The 18,805-nt window shown below is 30.9% G+C and overlaps 1 protein-coding gene and 2 pseudogenes across 2 annotated transcripts; all 3 read left to right on the top strand.

Annotated features, from left to right (window-relative positions):
* Positions 1–2,654: 2,654 nt before the first annotated feature.
* Positions 2,655–3,515, top strand: LOC111312790 (cytochrome P450 83B1 pseudogene; annotated as a pseudogene).
* On the top strand, positions 3,331–4,294 carry LOC149520620 (cytochrome P450 71A1 pseudogene; annotated as a pseudogene). The gene is made up of 2 exons (XR_016346803.1): positions 3,331–3,434; positions 3,525–4,294. The product of XR_016346803.1 is annotated as a cytochrome P450 71A1 pseudogene (transcript).
* A 1,189-nt stretch (positions 4,295–5,483) lies between these two features.
* LOC111310857 (cytochrome P450 83B1-like) lies at positions 5,484–8,423 on the top strand. Its single transcript, XM_022910237.2, has 2 exons — positions 5,484–7,636; positions 7,749–8,423. The coding sequence occupies exons 1-2, from the start codon at positions 6,755–6,757 to the stop codon at positions 8,352–8,354; spliced, it is 1,488 nt and encodes a 495-aa protein (XP_022765972.2). The 5' UTR covers positions 5,484–6,754; the 3' UTR covers positions 8,355–8,423.
* Positions 8,424–18,805: the final 10,382 nt, after the last annotated feature.

Below are 18,805 nucleotides of genomic sequence, written 5' to 3'. Positions count from 1 at the left end.
TTTAATATTTTTAAATATATTTAAGTATAAAATAATTATTTTATTTTATAAAAATTTACAAAAAATATAAAAATTAATAAAAATAAAAAATTCAATTCGGTTTGATATTTTTTTTGTTTTTAATTTTTTGATTCAAAATTTCATCATAATCTAATATATATACATTTCATATTTAAATTTAATTTAAATCTAAAAATTCAAACGAAACCTAATATTATAATTTTAAATTTATTTTAAATTTTTTCAATTTTTTATACCCTTGTTCATCTGCTAAATTTATCTATTTCTTTTTCAGTTTCTTTTATTGGAATTTTACGGAAAGCATATATACATGAAATCGACGCGTAAATAGTTATTGTGGATGGACTGATTTGGAACTGGTTTATGATAATGGACTTTGACATTTGGAATGAGAGCGCAAATCTTCAGCCCCCGACTTACTTTCCTACTTGCATTGCATCCTTTTGAGATGAAGCTTCAAAAATGGCTTTCTCTGTACTCGTACTGATGCTTCCTCATAACTTTTTTATGCTTTGACTTTAGAAGCAAAATTGAGTTGGGACGTCCATTAAAAAATTAAAATCAAATGGAATAAAGTAAATTTTCAGACAGATAATATGGTGGATATATATATATATATATGTGTGTGTGTGTGTGGAGATATATATATATATATATGTGTGTGTAGATATCTATGTATTTATAGTAGAGATGTAATCATGACTGATATATTTTTCTCAGGCGTATCAGTTGAGGAATTCTGGACTTGGATTGGAAGCACTAGTTCATCGGAGCTCGAAGCTGCCTAGTGATATATGGTTGCTAATAATATTTTAGTTATGTCCCTCAAAAAGCTTGACGACAGCAAACAGAAAATGAAAAAAAAAAAAAAAAGGAGCAGACTGCAGACGGCCCATCAAATCAGGAGGTTGCCGCCAGCCTGCCACGCAAGGATCGTCGTTTAATCTTTTGGAGCATGATTAACTTGGAGGCACATCGTCCATGTGCACTTGAAAATTGCCAAGCCTGGTCACTTCTGGTTGCCATAATTAATATTTTAATTTTATCAGAGGCTAACTAACCGATAAGAAACTTGTTAATTAACTACCATTATTTTGGATATTATTGTCACGTTAATTAATTAATTAATTAGTTAGTAATGATGGCATATGGCTCACAGGCGAATCCAAAGGGATAGGCATGAGCCATGGTCCCCTTAAAATTTTTTTTTACAGTATAGTAATTCAGCCTACTTAACACCAGTTTCGGTCATCTTTTTTCCAATAACTTCACTGTTTGACTCTCTCTTTTATCTAATGTTTGGCTTTGCGCTAATATGACTATATTTGTAGTAATTAGTGAAAGAATACCTTGGCTCATTACTTCGGAAGAGTGAAGAAATTTTTTTAATACAACGAAGTTATAGTTTAGATAAGAGAAATTATTGTAAATATTAATATTTGAATTCTAAATTTATTTGATGTTAATTTTTAAAAATAATTGTATAAAAAAATGAGTTAAATTCTGAATTTGAGAAAATTATAATGATGGTCTGATTTTGAAGAATGAAAAAGAAACCCTAACCTTTCCACCTTCCTTGGATGTGAAATGTTTGTGCATTATTTCAAATAGTGATGCGTCATCAACTTAAATACAATGAAGTCTATTTGATCATTGAGTCATTGTTAAATGTATTTGGTAGCATCCATTCAAGAGAAAAAAACAGTATTTGGCAATATAAAATACGGCTATATGCTAGCAATTAATAATAATAATGACTGGCAAGTAACATGATAATGGCCCGACCAAATTTTGGAATTTCTCAAATGACAATTAGTTAGTAGTGCTGTTTATGGGCCAGGCTAGGTTGGGTTTGGGCAGAGTTTAACATAATATTCTAATATTTTAAGCAAAGTTAGGTTTGATTTAATTTGTTTTTTTGAATCTTATTTTTTATTTAAATATGTTTTTATATATAATAATAAAGTTCAAATTCGCTTAAAACATTAGTATTTAAGATTGAGAAAAATAATTGTTTTTATTTTTTTGTAAATTATTAATTTAATTAATTTAAATTAAATTTATAAATCATTTAGGTTTAGATCCAATTTAATTTTGTTAAATGTAATTTAAAATTTGATCATTATTTTAATATTTTGTATAAAGAAAAAAATAAATTTTCTCCTAATAAAATAAATGAATCTTATCCATTATTAAGAATAAAACAAATGAATCTTATCCCATTATAATAAAAATATTTTTTTAATTTTTGAACTGGGTTGGATGATCCTTAAATGATGAAACCCAAGCACGATTTTATTCTTTTTTAAGGTCTCATTTATTTCTCCAATCCGTTTCTAACGGCCTTAATATTTATGTCTAAATCTTTTATAATTTTGAACGAATTTTCGGATTCGGACAGTTAGCTCGGCCCTAGAGCAAGTATGCTAATTAGCCTACATAAGAGGAATCTTGATCCTCTCAATTTTCACATAGATAAGAGTATAGATTACGAATTTGCTATTATAGTAATTTTGCTGTTCTTTCTTCTTGCCCTCCCCTTCTTCCTATTCATTCTTCTAAAACGTAGAAACAATGGCAATATTCTTCTTTCCTCTAGCCCCCCAGGTCTTCCCTTGATTGGTCACTAACACATGCAGATGCTTGATAACTCAACCCCTAATATTTTTCTTTGGAAACTCTCTCAAAACTATGGCTCTCTCATGTCCTTGCGATTTGAATTTAAGTCAACCGTTGTAGTTTCTTCAGCCAAAATGGCTAAAGAGGTTATGAAAACCCATGAGCTTGATTTCTGCAGCAGGCCTACTTTACGTTGCGCTCAGAAATGATCTTAAGATGGCTCGGACTTGTTTTTTTCACCATATAAAGCTTATTGGAGGGAGATCAGGAAACTATGTGTTCTTCATCTCTTCAACTCGAACAGGGTGCAACTCTATCGTCCCATCCGAGAAGATGAAGTTGCTCGACTGATTGAAAAAAATCCAAATTATCTGTTCATTCTAAACCTGTCAACTTGAGTGAGACAATGATGTGTCTTACCAGTACAATAATTTGTAGAGTAGGATTTGGATAGAGGTATGAAGAAGAAGCAAATGAAAGAAGCAGATTTCGTGGGCTTCTTAATGAAAGCCAACCGCTGTCCGCGACCTTCTGTATTTCTGATTGTTTCCCTTCCATGGGTTGGGTTGATAGATTATCTGGATTGCTCGGTCGTCTTGAAAAGAATTTCAAAGAATCTGATATCGTCTATCAAGAGCTCATTGATGAGCATCTTGATCCAAATAGGCCAAAACCTGAGCAAGAGGACATTGTAGATGTCTTACTACAAATCTGGAAGGATCGTAACTTTACAATTGATCTCAATATGGATAACATAAAAGCTGTGCTAACGGTCATATTATTCACTCAAAAATGTAATTATATTTAAGTATTGTATCATTAATTTTCTAACTTCAACTCGTAGGAATATATGACCTCATGAATTCTTTATCCTTTTTATGCAGGATGTTTTTGTTGCTGGAACAGACACAAGTGCTGCCACCGTGATTTGGGTCATGACCTTCCTGATGAAAAATCCAAGGTGTATGAAGAAAATTCAAGAGGAAGCTAGAGATTTGGTTGGAAAAAAGGGTTTTGTAAATGAAGATGATGTTCAAGATTTAATTTATCTTAAAGCTGTGATAAAAGAAACATTCAGATTGCAACCAGTAGCTCCATTACAAATGCCTCGAGAAATAATGCGAAAGGGCAACATAGGCGGGTACGAAATACCTGCCAAAACCTTTGTCTATGTGAATACGTGGGCTGTAGGAAGAGACCCTGAAGCTTGGGAAAACCAAGAAGAGTTTTATCCAGAGAGATTCATTGGCAGTTCTATTGACTACAAAGGACTAGACTTTGAGCTCATACCATTTGGTGCCGGTGGAAGAAGTTGTCCTGGAATACATATGGAGTTGCAACTCTGGAACTTGCCCTTGCTAACCTTGTTTACAAATTTGATTGGCAAATGCCAACTGGGATGAACGAGGAAGACCTAGACTTTGATGTGATAGCTGGTGTTACCGTACACAAAAAAAAAAGAAGAAAAAAGGTCTTTCCCTTGTGGCTAAGACAATTAATGTTTAATGTTTGTTTTTTACCGGGGAGGTTACCCATAATTGCGGGAGATTAAACTCTTGTCTCAGAAGAAAATGGGAGAGTCGTATAAGCTTCGAAACCATTTAAATGTAATAATACAGAGAAAAGACTTATATAAATTTTATAGGTGAAATTCGTAAAATTTATTTATGTAAAATGAATAAATAAAAATTAAAATTAAAAATTAAAATCAATAAATTAAAAAATTTCATTACATATAAATCAAGTATGTAAAATTTAAAAAAATTAAAAATTTTTTTGATATAGTTATTAAATATATATTTTTAATAAAAATATTGATAAAATTTTTATCGTTAATTAAATATCAATTAAATTTAAATTGTAAATAATATTTTTAATACATTTTTTTATATATTATTAATTTTCATATTAAATTTTATTAATATATCAAATGTAATTTTTTATTAAAATTTTTATTTAATAATTTTTAATAAAAAATTATACCAACTTTACCTATATAATTTTATGTTAATTTTGTCCAATGATACACTACCGTAATTTGCAGGTTGCTCAAGTTTGGACTGTTTCAACAACATTTTATTTTGTTGTTGTGTATGTTTTACGCCGTATAAATCCATACGTGAGTATGAATAATGCATCTTTTACTATTTTTGAAAAGTTGTCATTTCAAGTAATATATAATATAATTAATCTTCCTTGATTATTATCCTTAATTTAAAATTTTTTTATTTTAATTTGACTCTTTGAAGTAATCCATTATATTCTGACCGGATGATTAAATCAATTCAACTAATTCTCGAATTTTAATTCAATAAATGAACATCAGCACATGTCATTTATTGACTGGAAGCTTCATTCAAGCTTATAATGAATCTTCAACAAAGGATCAAATATAATCTGCTGAATTTGTCCCTTTCTTTTTCAGTTTTTTATTGGAATTTTACAGAAAGCAACAGATTAGAAGAAACCATGAAAATTAAAACAGAAAATATTACATCCAGCAAGGAAAGCTAAAAGAAAGACAAAAAAAAAAAAAAGGGGTCTTCATCATAGATGTCAAACATCATTTTGAATACAAAGATTTTTATGGATTCGTGTAAGATAGGCGTTAGTAAGAAACTCACTGCAGCCAATCCGTAGCGAGCCGGCACAAAACAACAATTTTGTTTTTGTTTTTCTTATTCTTTCCAAATAGTTTATTGCACGGCAAAACCTTGAATAATAATCAAAGAGGATATTCCTTAACTAATACTATGTGCGACGTTTTCTTTGTATTTTTCAAATATTTGAGTTTTTTTTTTTAATTTGGTTTAATTTTTTATTGGAGATAGCTAATTAATTAATCATTCCTTTTTGGATGCAATATATGGACTCTATGTAGAAGTTTTAAAAGTGAAGACAACTAATTAATACCAACAGCAAATCAGGGTTTAATAACCTCAAATACCACAATTATCTAATGTTATTTTAGATTTGTTCAAAATTCAAATGCGATTTGTGCAACTAATTATTTATAATCTCATACGTTTAATCTTTTTCCAAACTTTTCTTACTGCAAATTTCACTACAAAGTGGATAGAATTGTTCATTAATGGTATCTAAAAAAACCATTTTCCAATTTTTGTTAATATTATTTTATGCTTTTTTTCTTTTTTTTTTTTGGTTGCTAAATTAGGGATAAACCCTGAATTGTAGAATAATATAAAATCTCAATCCTAGAATTAGGTATTCAGTATTGGCCTATTGGGACATGAGCTAGTGGGATAAAGTTGAAGCCTTTATTTTCATGGTTGATGGATTGGTTTAAGGTCAAGGCCTTTGAGATTTGGAATGAACACGAATCTTCTGGCTCGACTTCCTGCAAACCTCCGTTGAAAGCTTTATTTTTTATTTTTTATTAACATTAACAACAAAATTTTATATCTTCAAACACTTCTCTTCCATTCCTACTTGCAAATTTTTTGAGATGAAGCTTCAAAAATTGCTTTTTTATTTTATTTTATTTTTATACACGTTCTGTAAAGTGAGTATGAGAACCAGGTCTTCCTTTCATTGGTGGTTGCTCCTAGCCTTAGCCACCAAGGACCAACCTCTTCTTACACTGAGCCTTTTCTTAGTCGAGACATGCTGGCTTTTGGCCTTTCGATTTATAAATCGTCCTTTTCTCTCTCAACACTTACTGACACATGACCAACTTTTCATGTGCTTTCGTTGGCCCACTTGATTAGTTAAAAGTAGTTAACTTTTGGGTTTTTTTTTTTTTTTTTTTTTTTTAATAATTTGTTTTGTTATCCCTCGTCCGGGGACGAAACCAAAATCATGATATTGGAGTTCAAATATTAAGTCAATGATAAATTAAATTAGAAGGAGATTAAAAATAAAAATAATAATATCAAAACAATAATTTAAAGCTATCAAAATTTATTTTTAAACTAAAAAAGATCCAAATATTGTATAGAATATTGGCGGCATTGAAGGCTATGAGATGTCATATACGAATTGGTTATCAAAATTTTAAGGCTCAAATGCTAGCTAATTAGTCTATATAAGGGGAATATTCCTCTCAATTTTCACCATAGATCGAGTGCTAGGTTACGAATTTACATTGGTAGTAATGTTGCTGTTCTTTCTTCTAGCCATCCCCTTCTTCCTATTCATTCTCCTAAAACATAGAAACAATGGTAATATTCTTCTTCCCCCTAGCCCCCCAGGTCTTCCCTTGATTGGTCACTTACACATGCAGATGCTTGATAACTCAGCTCCTCATGTTTTTCTTTGGAAACTCTCTCAAAAGTATGGTTCTCTCATGTCCTTGCGACTTGGATTTAGGTCAACCCTTGTAGTTTCTTCAGCCAAAATGGCTAAAGAGGTTATGAAAACCCATGACCTTGATTTCTGCAGCAGGCCTACTTTACGTGCCCCTCAGATATTATCTTACGATGGCTCGGATTTGGCGTTTTCACCATATAATGCTTATTGGAGAGAGATCAGGAAAATATGCGTCGTTCATCTCTTTAACCCTAACAGAGTGCAACTTTATTGTCCCATCCGAGAAGATGAAGTTGCTGGACTGATTGAAAAAATATCCAAATTATCTGTTCATTCTAAACCTGTCAACTTGAGTGAGTTAATGATGTGTCTTACCAGCACAATGATTTGTAGAATAGGGTTTGGAAAGAGGTATGAAGAAGAAGTAACTGAAAGAAGCAGATTTCATAGTCTGCTTAATGAAAGTCAGACCGTGTTGGCGAGTTTCTATATTTCTGACTATTTTCCTTCCATGGGTTGGGTTGATAGATTATCTGGATTGCTCGGTCGTCTTGAAAAGAAATTCAAAGAACTTGATATCTTTTATCAAGAACTCATTGATGAACATCTTGATCCAAATAGGCCAAAACCCGAGCAAGAGGACATTGTAGATGTCTTACTACAAATCTGGAAGGATCGTAACTTTACAATTGATCTCAATATGGATAACATAAAAGCTGTGCTAACGGTCATATTATTCACTCAAAAATTTAATTATATTTAAGTATTGTATCATTAATTTTCTAACTTCAACTCGTAGGAATATATGACCTCATGAATTCTTTATCCTTTTTATGCAGGATGTTTTTATTGCTGGAACAGACACAAGTGCTGCCACCGTGATTTGGGTCATGACCTTCCTGATGAAAAATCCAAGGTGTATGAAGAAAATTCAAGAGGAAGTTAGAGATTTGGTTGGAAAAAAGGGTTTTGTAAATGAAGATGATGTTCAAGATTTAATTTATCTTAAAGCTGTGATAAAAGAAACATTCAGATTGCAACCAGTAGCTCCATTACTTTTGCCACGAGAAACAATGCGAAAATGCAACATAGGCGGGTACGAAATACCTGCCAAAACCTTAGTCTATGTGAATGCCTGGGCAGTAGGAAGAGACCCTGAAGCTTGGGAAAACCCAGAAGAGTTTTGTCCAGAGAGATTCATTGGCAGTTCTATTGACTACAAAGGACTAGACTTTGAGCTCATACCATTTGGTGCCGGTAGAAGAGGTTGTCCCGGAATTCATTTGGGAGTTGCAACTGTGGAGCTTGCCCTTGCCAATCTTGTTTACAAATTTGATTGGGACATGCCAACTGGGATGAGCAAGGAAGACTTAGACTTTGATGTGTTACCTGGTATTACTGTACACAGAAAAAATGATCTTTGCCTAGTGGCTAAGATAATTTGAAAATTTTAAAAAATATCATTACATAGATTAAGTGTTTAAAATTTAAAAAAAATTTAATAAATTTTGATATATATGTTTTTAGATAAATATTTGTAATAAAAATATCGATGATATTTTTATTATTGAATAAGTATAAATCATATTTAATTATAAATAATATTTTTAATAATATTTTATATATTATTAATTTTTATATTAAATTTTATTAATTTATCGATTTAAATTTTTATTAAATTATTTAAAAAAACTTTATAAATTTCATTTAAAAAACTCCATGAAAGTTTCTATCCTAATGTTTAATGTTTGTCTTTTATCAGGAAGGTTACCCATTATTATGGGAGATTAAACTCGTCTTAGAAGAAAGTGGGTACAAAGATTTCCCAATCAAAGATTTTGATGGATTCGTGTAAGATAGGTATTAGTAAGTAAACGCAAAGCAGCCAAGCCGTAGCCAGCAGGCGCATAACAACATTTTTGCTTTTGTTTTTCTCGTTCTTTCCATATAGTTTATTGCACAGCAAAACCTTGAATAATAATCACTCGTTAATTGGGATGAACAATGAAGACTTAGACTTTAATGTGATACCTGGTCTTGCTGTACACATAAAAAATGATCTTTGCCTTGTGGCTAAGATGATTAATGTTTAATCAATCTAATGTAACTTAGTTTGCCGCTTGCTCAATACGAGTGTTTCGACCGAGTGTACGTGTGTCAACCGGTCTGTTGAGTGCTGTATCAACCGAGTGTACGCGTATATCAATTATATAAAAGAAAATTAATGAGATTTTCCTGTCATCAGAAGGGTCCAAGCTGACATTAAAAAAAAAATTTCTCACTCCTCTTCACCAATCATCCGAAAGAAAACAAATTAAGTGTTGCTTCAGGAGTAGTCGTTTCACCATGTGATCACAAGTTGGGGGGGCAAAAGGGCAACAAAATGAAAACAATTGTTGTTGAAACATGTAAATACAGTGGCTAAGATGATTATGTTTAATCAATCTAATGTAACTTAGTTTGCTGCTTGCTCAGTTTGGGGTGTTTCAACAACATTATTTTTTTTTTTAACTAAAAAGCATATATAAATTTCAAACAGTTTGATGCATTTTACCAAGAACTCGATTTACATATATAGACCCAAAATGACCAAGATCCGAGCATGAAGATATTGTTATTGATGTCTTCTTACAAATTTGGAAGGATCATGACATTATAGTTATTGTAACAGTTTTGTGTTCGTTCGACGAATTTGAAAAAAAAATAAAAAATAACGGAATCGTCACCAAACTTTTTTCGACTAGGTACGATTGGTCACCTTCTAAAACATGTCTTTTTAATAAAATCTTAAAATTAATTAAAATTTATTAAGAGGATAATTTTAGGATCTGCATAACAGTCTGGATTCGGGAGTCGGTTATGTGTGGGAAAGAATTACCACCCCTACAACGTTAATTTAAAACGGTACCAATTAACTATGTGTTATCCATTGATTTTAATATAAACAGTCTTATTTTCGGTGTTTGAAAGATAATTTTTTTGATTTTTTTTCATTTGTTGGAAATTTTTTTAATGCTCAAATTTTATTCAAGAAAAATAAATTAAAACCCTTTTATCGAAATAATTTTTAAAATGTTTCAGTACGTTGGTAACATTGAAAAAATATTTTTTCACCTAGAGATTTCTTAGGCATTGCTTATCGGAATACTTTGGAATCCTATAATTGGAGGCTCAAATTTACTTTTCGTAAAAAATTATGTTATGCATGCAATGCAAAATGTTATCATGTTGATGCACACATTTTATTCTCCTTTTTTTAAAAATTTTATTAATTGTTTTATTTGATTTTTTTATTTTTAATTTAAAATTGAAGAAAATTTTTTTTATTATATTGAAGTTTTTCTATAAATATTCTAATACACTGGTAATATTTAAAAAAAAATCTTATCACCTAAGGATTTCGTAAAGCATTGCTACTTAGAATACTTTTAGAATCTCATCATTAGATAAAATTCATTTTTCTCATTTTTTTATCACTTTATTTTAGTTTTTTTTTATAAATTAGTTAATTTTATTTTACTAGTTTTTATGAAAAAGAAAATTTTTATTATATCAAAAATTCTTATAAATACTTCAATACACTGACAGTATTTTAAAAAAAATTTCTCACATAGAGATTTGGTATGTATCACTATTCGGAGTACCTTTAAATCTCATCATCGGATAAAAATTTTTTTTCTTACATTTTTTTATTAATTTATAAGGTTTATTCTAAAATTAACAAAATTATTAAAAAAATTTTATTATATTTTTTATCATATATTTTTATTTATTTAAACAAAAATTTATTCTAACAGATATAAATATTTTAATATGTATGAATCTTAATAATAAAATTTATAATAATATATATAAAAAATTTCAAAAAAAAAATTTACCTAAATCAGACAAGTCAATGATCCGGTCAACGCGAGTCTGGGTCAGTTCAACTGTTCGATCCGGTCTGATCTGGTTGGTTCGAGTTCAGTAGTTTGGCACTAGTCTGGTCTCGGTCAGTTCAACTAGACCGATAGAGGTAAAGGGAGAACGGGTCATTGAGTTGGGTGTGCGGATCTTGGATCGAGTTGTGGGTCGACACGCAGATCCTTTAGAGTTGAAACGGTGTCGTTTTGATACTTTCCTTAACGGCGTCATTTGAAGTCCTATTTAAAGGCCAAATCGATTATTTTTTTTATTTTTTTCTCTCTTTTTCTCTCTCTAGCAATCTAGAATCCAATGATTGTTTCGTTGTGTCAGTCGCTGTCGATGGTCACCAATCGTCGTCTGTCAATTGCCAAAAAAATCCAAAATCTCCAAGAATTTTTTTTTGCACCCCCTAAACACGAATCCGAGCTTGGTTTTGCAAAATGGGGTTTTGAACTGCGTAAATCTGGCTTGGAAGATTCGACCAAAGGATTTTTTATTTATTTTTTATTTTGGCGTTGAGATCCCGTTCTAGGGATTTTTTTTTGTTTGATTTTTTTTTTCACGAAGATTTTTTAGAATCTGACAGTGTGTTTTTTTATCTATTTTTTATGTTTTTTTATAATTTTTTTGTAGGGTTTCTAGGCTTCTCTTCTTGCAGGTGTTTTTACAACTCTATTTATAAAGCAAAAGGAAGATTAAAATCGTAAAAAATCTAAAATTTTGATTGCCTATGATTAGGGTAGCCACCGACTGTTAGAATGACTGCGAGTGGCTGTCAAAGGGCTGGCAGCTGCAGGCGGCTATCAGAGTCGCTGACAGTGCGACTGTCGGTGGTCAACAGAAAAGCTGCCAAAATGAGGAAAAAAAGAATAAAAAGAAAAAAAAAGAAAAGAAAAGAAATAAATAAATAAATAATTAATTAAATGGTATTTATAGCTGTCCCTCTTTGCCTATTTTTGAGAATCGAAAATAAGACAAAAACAAACGACAACCATTTTATTTGGAAAGAAGAAAAAGCTAGTTTAATTAGAGACTCAAATTTTAATTTGATTTTTTTTGTAAATTTAAAAGGGTTCATTTAAGCAGAAGCTCAACAACTTTAAAGAATCATCTTGAAAAAAATTCTTCTAAGCAGAGGTTCTATAATTTTAAAAAATTCATATTGAGAAAAAGCTCATTTAAGCAGAGATACAACGACTTTAAAAATTTAAAAGGGCTCATCTAAGTAAAGGCTTAATAACTTTAAAAAATTTATATTGAAAAAAAACTCCTTTAAGTAGAGGCTTAATGACTTTAAAAATTTTAAAAGGCTCCTTTAAGCAGAGATTCAATAACTTTTAAAAATATAAAATGGCTCTTCTAAGTAAAGACTCAACAACTTTAAAGAATCATCTTGGAAAAAACTCCTCTAAGTAGAGGTTCAACAACTTTAAAAAATTCATCTTGAGAAAAAGCTCCTCTCAGTAGAGGCTCAACAACTTTAAAAATTCATCTTGAAAATGCTCCTCTCAATAGAAGCTCAACAACTGTAAAAATTCATCTTGAAAAAATACCTCCAAGTAGAGGCTCAACAACTTTAAAAATCTCATATGTTCTCGAAATCGAGTTCTCATCTCTAAACAAGTAAATTTCTTTCTCTTGAAATCTTTTGTTTGATTATTATCCTTGTCTGAATATCAAAATCTTTTTTTTTTTCATTAGGAAATAGAAAGTCTCTGTCCTTATTATAATTGCTCATGGATGCATATACTAAGTGCTCTAAATGTAATGCATGTAATGCAATCAAAATTATTCATTGTAGTAAAAACGCTATCGAAATCTCACTTTTTATTATTTTTTTATCATAATTCTCAACAATTGCCATAAGATCAATCTATTCTTAATATCTAACCATTGTATTATTCCTTAATAATACTTTTCTTCTTCAAAAGTTTGTAACATCAATGTCTTGTCTTGTTTTTCTCATCTTTTTTTATTTGCCTTTATCAATTTTTTAAAAAGTAATGTTGAGATCTTTCATGTTTGTTTTTCTTTTCATCATTTTAAGTTCAAGATAAACAAAATGTAATCATATATTTCTTCTATTTGTACGGTGAACAAAACTATCAAATGAGAATAAAAGAATGGATAGACATTATTTTCAAAGGAAAGTGTTTAAGTTGAAACAAAGGTGCTCAAATAATGATCATAAGATAATCATTAACAAAATATTCCCATATTCTTTTTCTAAAACTAAATCAGATGACTTTCTTGATTCTTCAGAGTTTGTCAAACTACATTTACCTCTGTGTTATCGAATCTTCTCTTGATGATGCTTCTCCTTCACATCCAAGCCATCTTTTTCAGGTTATTAGCTTAGATAAATCATCATTTTTTTTTTTAAGCAAAATATTTTTTTACAGTATTTAAATTTATTGGAGTAGGTAAATCAACTCCATCTATCTCTGTTAAAATCAATGCGCCACTAAAAAAAGTCTTTTTTACCACGTACGGGCCCTCCTAATTTGGTGTCCATTTTTTTCGATTGTCAAGTTGATTTGGAAGGATCCTTTTTAGCACTAAGTCTCCTTCCCTAAAGCGACGATGATAGATTTTTTTGTCATGTGCTCTTATCATCCTCTTTTGATATAATTGACCATGACAAAGTGCTATAAGTCTTTTCTTGTCAATGAGGTTCAATTGCTTATAGTCATTCCGAATCCATTCTGCTTCCTCTAACTTTACCTCCATCAGGACTCTTAGTGAGAGAATTTTCACTTTGATTGGTTGCACAGCTTCAATTCTATATACCAAAGAGAATGGGATGGCTCCAGTAGATGTTTAGACCGATGTTCTATAAGCTTGCAAAGCAAAGGATAACTTTTCATGCTAATTTTTGTAAGTATCAGTAATTTTCTCTAAGATTTTTTTGATATTCTTGTTTGCAGCTTCTACTGCCCCATTCATCTTTAGACGATATGGTGCTGAATTACGATGATGGATTTTAATTGAGTGTACATTCATTCATCATTTTGCTATTCAAGTTTTTGGTATTATCAGAAATAATTATCTCTAAGAGCCCATATTTGTATATTATCTCTTTTTTTATGAACTTGTATACCACAAATTAGGTTACACTAGCATACGATGTAGCTTCTACCTATTTCGTGAAGTTATCAATTATCACAAAGATGAATCTATGTCTATTCGAAGCTTTTGAAGTGATAGGACCGATGACATCCATGTCCTACATAGAGAATGGCCACGGAGGAGCCAAAACATGTAATGTTATTGGAAGAGCATAGATCTTGTCAGCATAAATCTGATATTTATGATATTTTTTGGCATAATTAATATAGTCACTCTCTATTGTCAACCAATAATAATTGGCCTTCATAATTTACCTAACCATCATATGATCATTTGCATGTGCCCCACAAACTTCATCATGCACTTCTTCAACAATCCTCTTTGCTTTAGCTGTATTCACACATCTTAAGAGTGCTTGATCTCAATCTTTTTATAAAAGACATCTCTATCCAGAAAAAAAACTCATAGCTAACCTTTTGATAGTTCTTTTATCATTTTTTGTTGCATGTTTTGGGTATTATTGACTTTTAATATATTGCATAATATCATGATACCATGGCCTCCCATTAACTTCTTCTTTGACATCTGAGCAATGTGTTGGTACATCTTTCATATCAAATTTGATGGGTTGAATCTCAGTATTTGTATTTATTTTGATCATTATAGCTGGAGTAACCAGTGCATCAGTAATTTGGTTTTCATCTCTGGTTAGATGCTCAAACTGAATTTCTTCAAATTGCTTAACCCACTCAAAAATGTATTTATGGTATTTGATCAACTTAAAATCTCTTGTCTCTCATTCACCTCGTAACTGATAAATAACTAGAGCTGAGTCTCTAAACACATCTAACACTTTAATTTTTTTTTAATTGCTGCTTGCAGACTCATAACACAAGCCTGATATTTGACCACATTATTTGTATAATTAAAATTTAACTGACTGTGATGGGATAATAATGTCCATTAAGAGATATCAAAATTGTCCTAATACCATGACCCAAAGCATTAACAGCTTTATCAAAATACATCCTCCAAGACTCTTCAACAGGTTCATTTTCTTTAATGGCCATCACATTTTCATCAGAGAAATCCAGGTTCATTGGTTCATAATTTTTGGCAGCACATCAGCAAGGAACTCAGCTATTGTACTTTTTTTATAGCCTTTTGAATTACATAAATGAGATCATGTTCTAAAAGCATAACTTGCCATCGTACTATTTTTTCTATCAATAAAGGTTTTTCGAATATATACTTAATAGGAACTAACTTTGTTATGAGCCAAGTAGTGTGATAAAGCATGTATTATCTAAGCTTTCGAGCTGTCCAGGCTAATGCACAACATATCTTCTCTAATGATGAATACTTGGACTTGTAATCAGTGAATTTCTTGTTTAAGTAGTAGATTACCCGTTCTTTCTTGTTGGTTTCATTTCTTTGCCCTAACACACATCTCATTGAATTTTCGTGCATTATTAAGTATAAAATCAAAGGTTTTCCTGGAATGGGTGGTACTAACACAGGCGAATTCGATAAGTATTCTTTGATCTTGTTAAAAGCTTCTTGGCATTCATCATTCAATTCTCCTGGATCATGTTTTTTAAGAAGGTTGAAAATGAGATTGCACTTGTAAGTGAGATTACATTTGTAAGTGAGTTGAGAGATGAAACGAGCAATATAGTTCAATCTTCCCATAAAGCCTCACATCTCTTTCGAGGTATGAAAAAGGAATAAATTTTGAATAGCCTGTATCTTATCTGAATCAACTTCGATTTCTCTTTCACTGACCATAAAGCCCAATATTTTTTTGATTTAGCACCGAATATACATTTAGTAGGATTCAACTTTAACTGAAATCTTATCAATCTATCAAACAACTTTCTGATATTGACTACATGATCTTCTCTTTCATAAGATTTTGCTATCATATCATCAACATACACTTCTATCTTTTTATGCATCATGTTATGAAAAAGAGTCACTATTACTCTTTGATAAGTGGAACCATTGTAACAGAACATTCCCCACATGGTCACAAATGTTATTTTTTCCATATCATCTAGAGCTATCTTAATTTGATTGTAACTTGACAAGCCATCCATAAGAAAAAATATGGAATGTCTAACAATATTATCAATTAGGGGATTGATATAGGGCAGAGGAAAATTATCTTTAGGACTTGCTCTATTCAAGTCTCAATAATCGACATACATTCTAGCCTTTCTATCCTTTTTGGGAACTGACACTATGTTGGTTACCCATTCAAGATATTTTACCACCTCTAAAAATCCAACATTAATTTATTTTTTCACTTTTTTTTATTTTTAGCAACATCTCTGGCTTCATGCACCTTAGTTTTTACTGTACTAGCTTACATTCATTTTTTAAAGTTAACTTATGTCTTACAATATCAGTGCTAAGTCCTGATATATCTTGATAAGATCACGCGAACACATCGATATATTCTTAGAGTAGCTCTTCTAGCTTTTACCTTTCAACTAGTAAAAGGGATGTATCAACTTTGACTTTTCTTCTATTTTCATCGTCTTTCAAATTCACTAATTTAGTAATTTTTTGTGAGGCTCTATTAGCTTATCTTCATGTTCTATTAATTTTAAAAAATCAGGAGGTAATGTGTAATTATTTGAATCTTCTTTATTATTAAGTTTGTTAACATGAATTAAGTTTTTAAAATCGAATATAAGATTATTATCATGATTATCCTCATTCATTAGTTGGGACCCTACAAAGGGTAAAATGAAGAGAACATTGGCACATAAAAATGAAATGGTAAGAAAAAAAAGAAATGATTCGAATGAGTGAAAGTGAAACAAATAAAAGAAATACAAATGCATCTTCTAAGCCTTTTATTAAAACAAAAACATAAACACATCACAAAAGATCTCTTAATGCTCGTAGAAAGTAATTAGGGATTTAAAGTTACACAGTACACTATTTTTTTAAAGTTTTAAAGACAATAGGTAGCTCTGTAACTTTTTAATTATCTAGCTCAAAATCTCGAGGACAAGGGTACACGAACAGCTCTTCACTTCGACTGTTTTTTCCTCCATCATCTACCATTTGAATGGCCAACTTTAAAAATTCTTCCACGAATCCTGCACTTAGGGCTTCAGGCAAATCTGGGTAAATATATCCTCCCGAACGAAAAGAATCATAGAGGTATGGAATGACCATAAGCTTTGACTCCGGCTCATATCCCTCAAAATTAACTATTCTCTTATCTTTTTTCTCATTCACCATTTTTATTATGTCTTCTCTTATTGGCTTATATCCCCAGCTGAATCTATATATTTTTTTTATAGATAGTTGATGGCTTTGTGATTCCTTGCAGATTCTTCTCAAGTCCATCTTTAGGTTATCATCCCATCTTAATAAGCTGTTTGACAACCATTTTAATTATCATAGACAAGTGTGGTGAATACAATTTAGATCTTTCAGCCACATATGTTGCATTGGTAATCTCGAAAGATCTATAAGAGCATTCTAGTACTTTATCTGTTGATTCTACATAAAGAGTATTTATCGATTAAGTTACTAGTAAATCTTCTTCTCCTGCCACAATGTTAGCTTTTCTTTGACAATGAATTTAACTTTTTGATGTAATGAGGATGGAATAGTACATACCATATAGATCCACGACCTACCCAATAAGTAACTGTATGAAGAAAAGATATTCATAACTTGAAATTTTACGTTAAAAATGCATGGGCCAATCTGCAATGGCATTTCTATGTTTTTTAACATTTCTCTTCAGGTTCCAACAAAAGCTCGCATTATCATATGACTAGGCTTCATATAAGATCCATCAACAAGGAGTTTCGGAAAAGTATTCACAGGCATAAAATTAATGAATGAGCCATTATTGATCAAAATCTTAACAATTATATAACTTTTATATTTTATCGTAATGTGGAGAGTCTTGGTACTTTCATGACTTTCAGGAGGAATCTCTTTATCATTAAAAGAGATATAGTTTGAAATTGTCAAATTGCCAATAAGTTATTCCACATATTTAATAGAAACATTGTGAGACACATATGCTTGGTTTAACACATTCAGCAAAACATTACAGTGCAACTTTGAACTGAGCAATAATGACAATAACGAAATCCTAACTGGCATCTTGTTTAACTATTCTACCACGCTATACTCACTATATTTTATTAGCTTTAAGAATTCACAAGCTTTATGCTTGGAGATCGACTTTTGACATTCTTTTTTTAGGGCTACAATAGGATTACTTTGACTTTTCTTTTTTTTTTCCTTTCTCCTTTCACCTTTTTCCAAAGCCTCTGAGGTGTAACACCTTCCATTTCAAGTCATACCTCCTATGCCTATTATGTTTGTAGTATCTGGGTTAACTATGACATCACAATCATACTTTCATTGTATTGCTTTATCATTCTAGTATGAAAAAGAGCTAAAAACTTTAATTGTTACTACTGGTTGAGAGACAGGCTTTTCTAACTTTGATGTCAATTTTTTATCATAATAAATAGTTAGGGTCTATGCACAAACTTATTCTTTGAATCAATGGTAGACACTTCAGCTTTCATCAATTTTTTTCTTTCTTCATAAAATTTTATATGACCCATATCCATCATCTTCTGCACTTTTTGATGGAATTGGTCACATTTCTCGATAGAGTGCCCCAAAGTACCTTTGTGGTAGTTGCACCTTTCAATTAAATTGACCGTTCTAGAGTGATCTTGAGCTCAATTGATTTTAGCATGTCCGCTTTAACTAAAGTTTTAAACACCTTAGCCATCAAAGTTTGGATTTTTTTTATCCTTTTCTTTACATAGCTTGTTTGCCCATCAATTAAAGCATTTATTGATGGTCTAGTATAGTTTGGTAGAGGGTTTTCATTAAAATTTGGAGTTTCTTATTGGCTGATCTCAAA

The sequence above is a fragment of the Durio zibethinus genome, chromosome 1 (assembly GCF_047325235.1).
Source record: "Durio zibethinus cultivar Kanyao isolate XHJ-2024 chromosome 1, ASM4732523v1, whole genome shotgun sequence".
NCBI classification, from domain to species: domain Eukaryota; kingdom Viridiplantae; phylum Streptophyta; class Magnoliopsida; order Malvales; family Malvaceae; genus Durio; species Durio zibethinus.
Note: the sequence above shows the minus strand (reverse complement) of the source record. Positions and strands in the feature narration are given on the sequence as shown.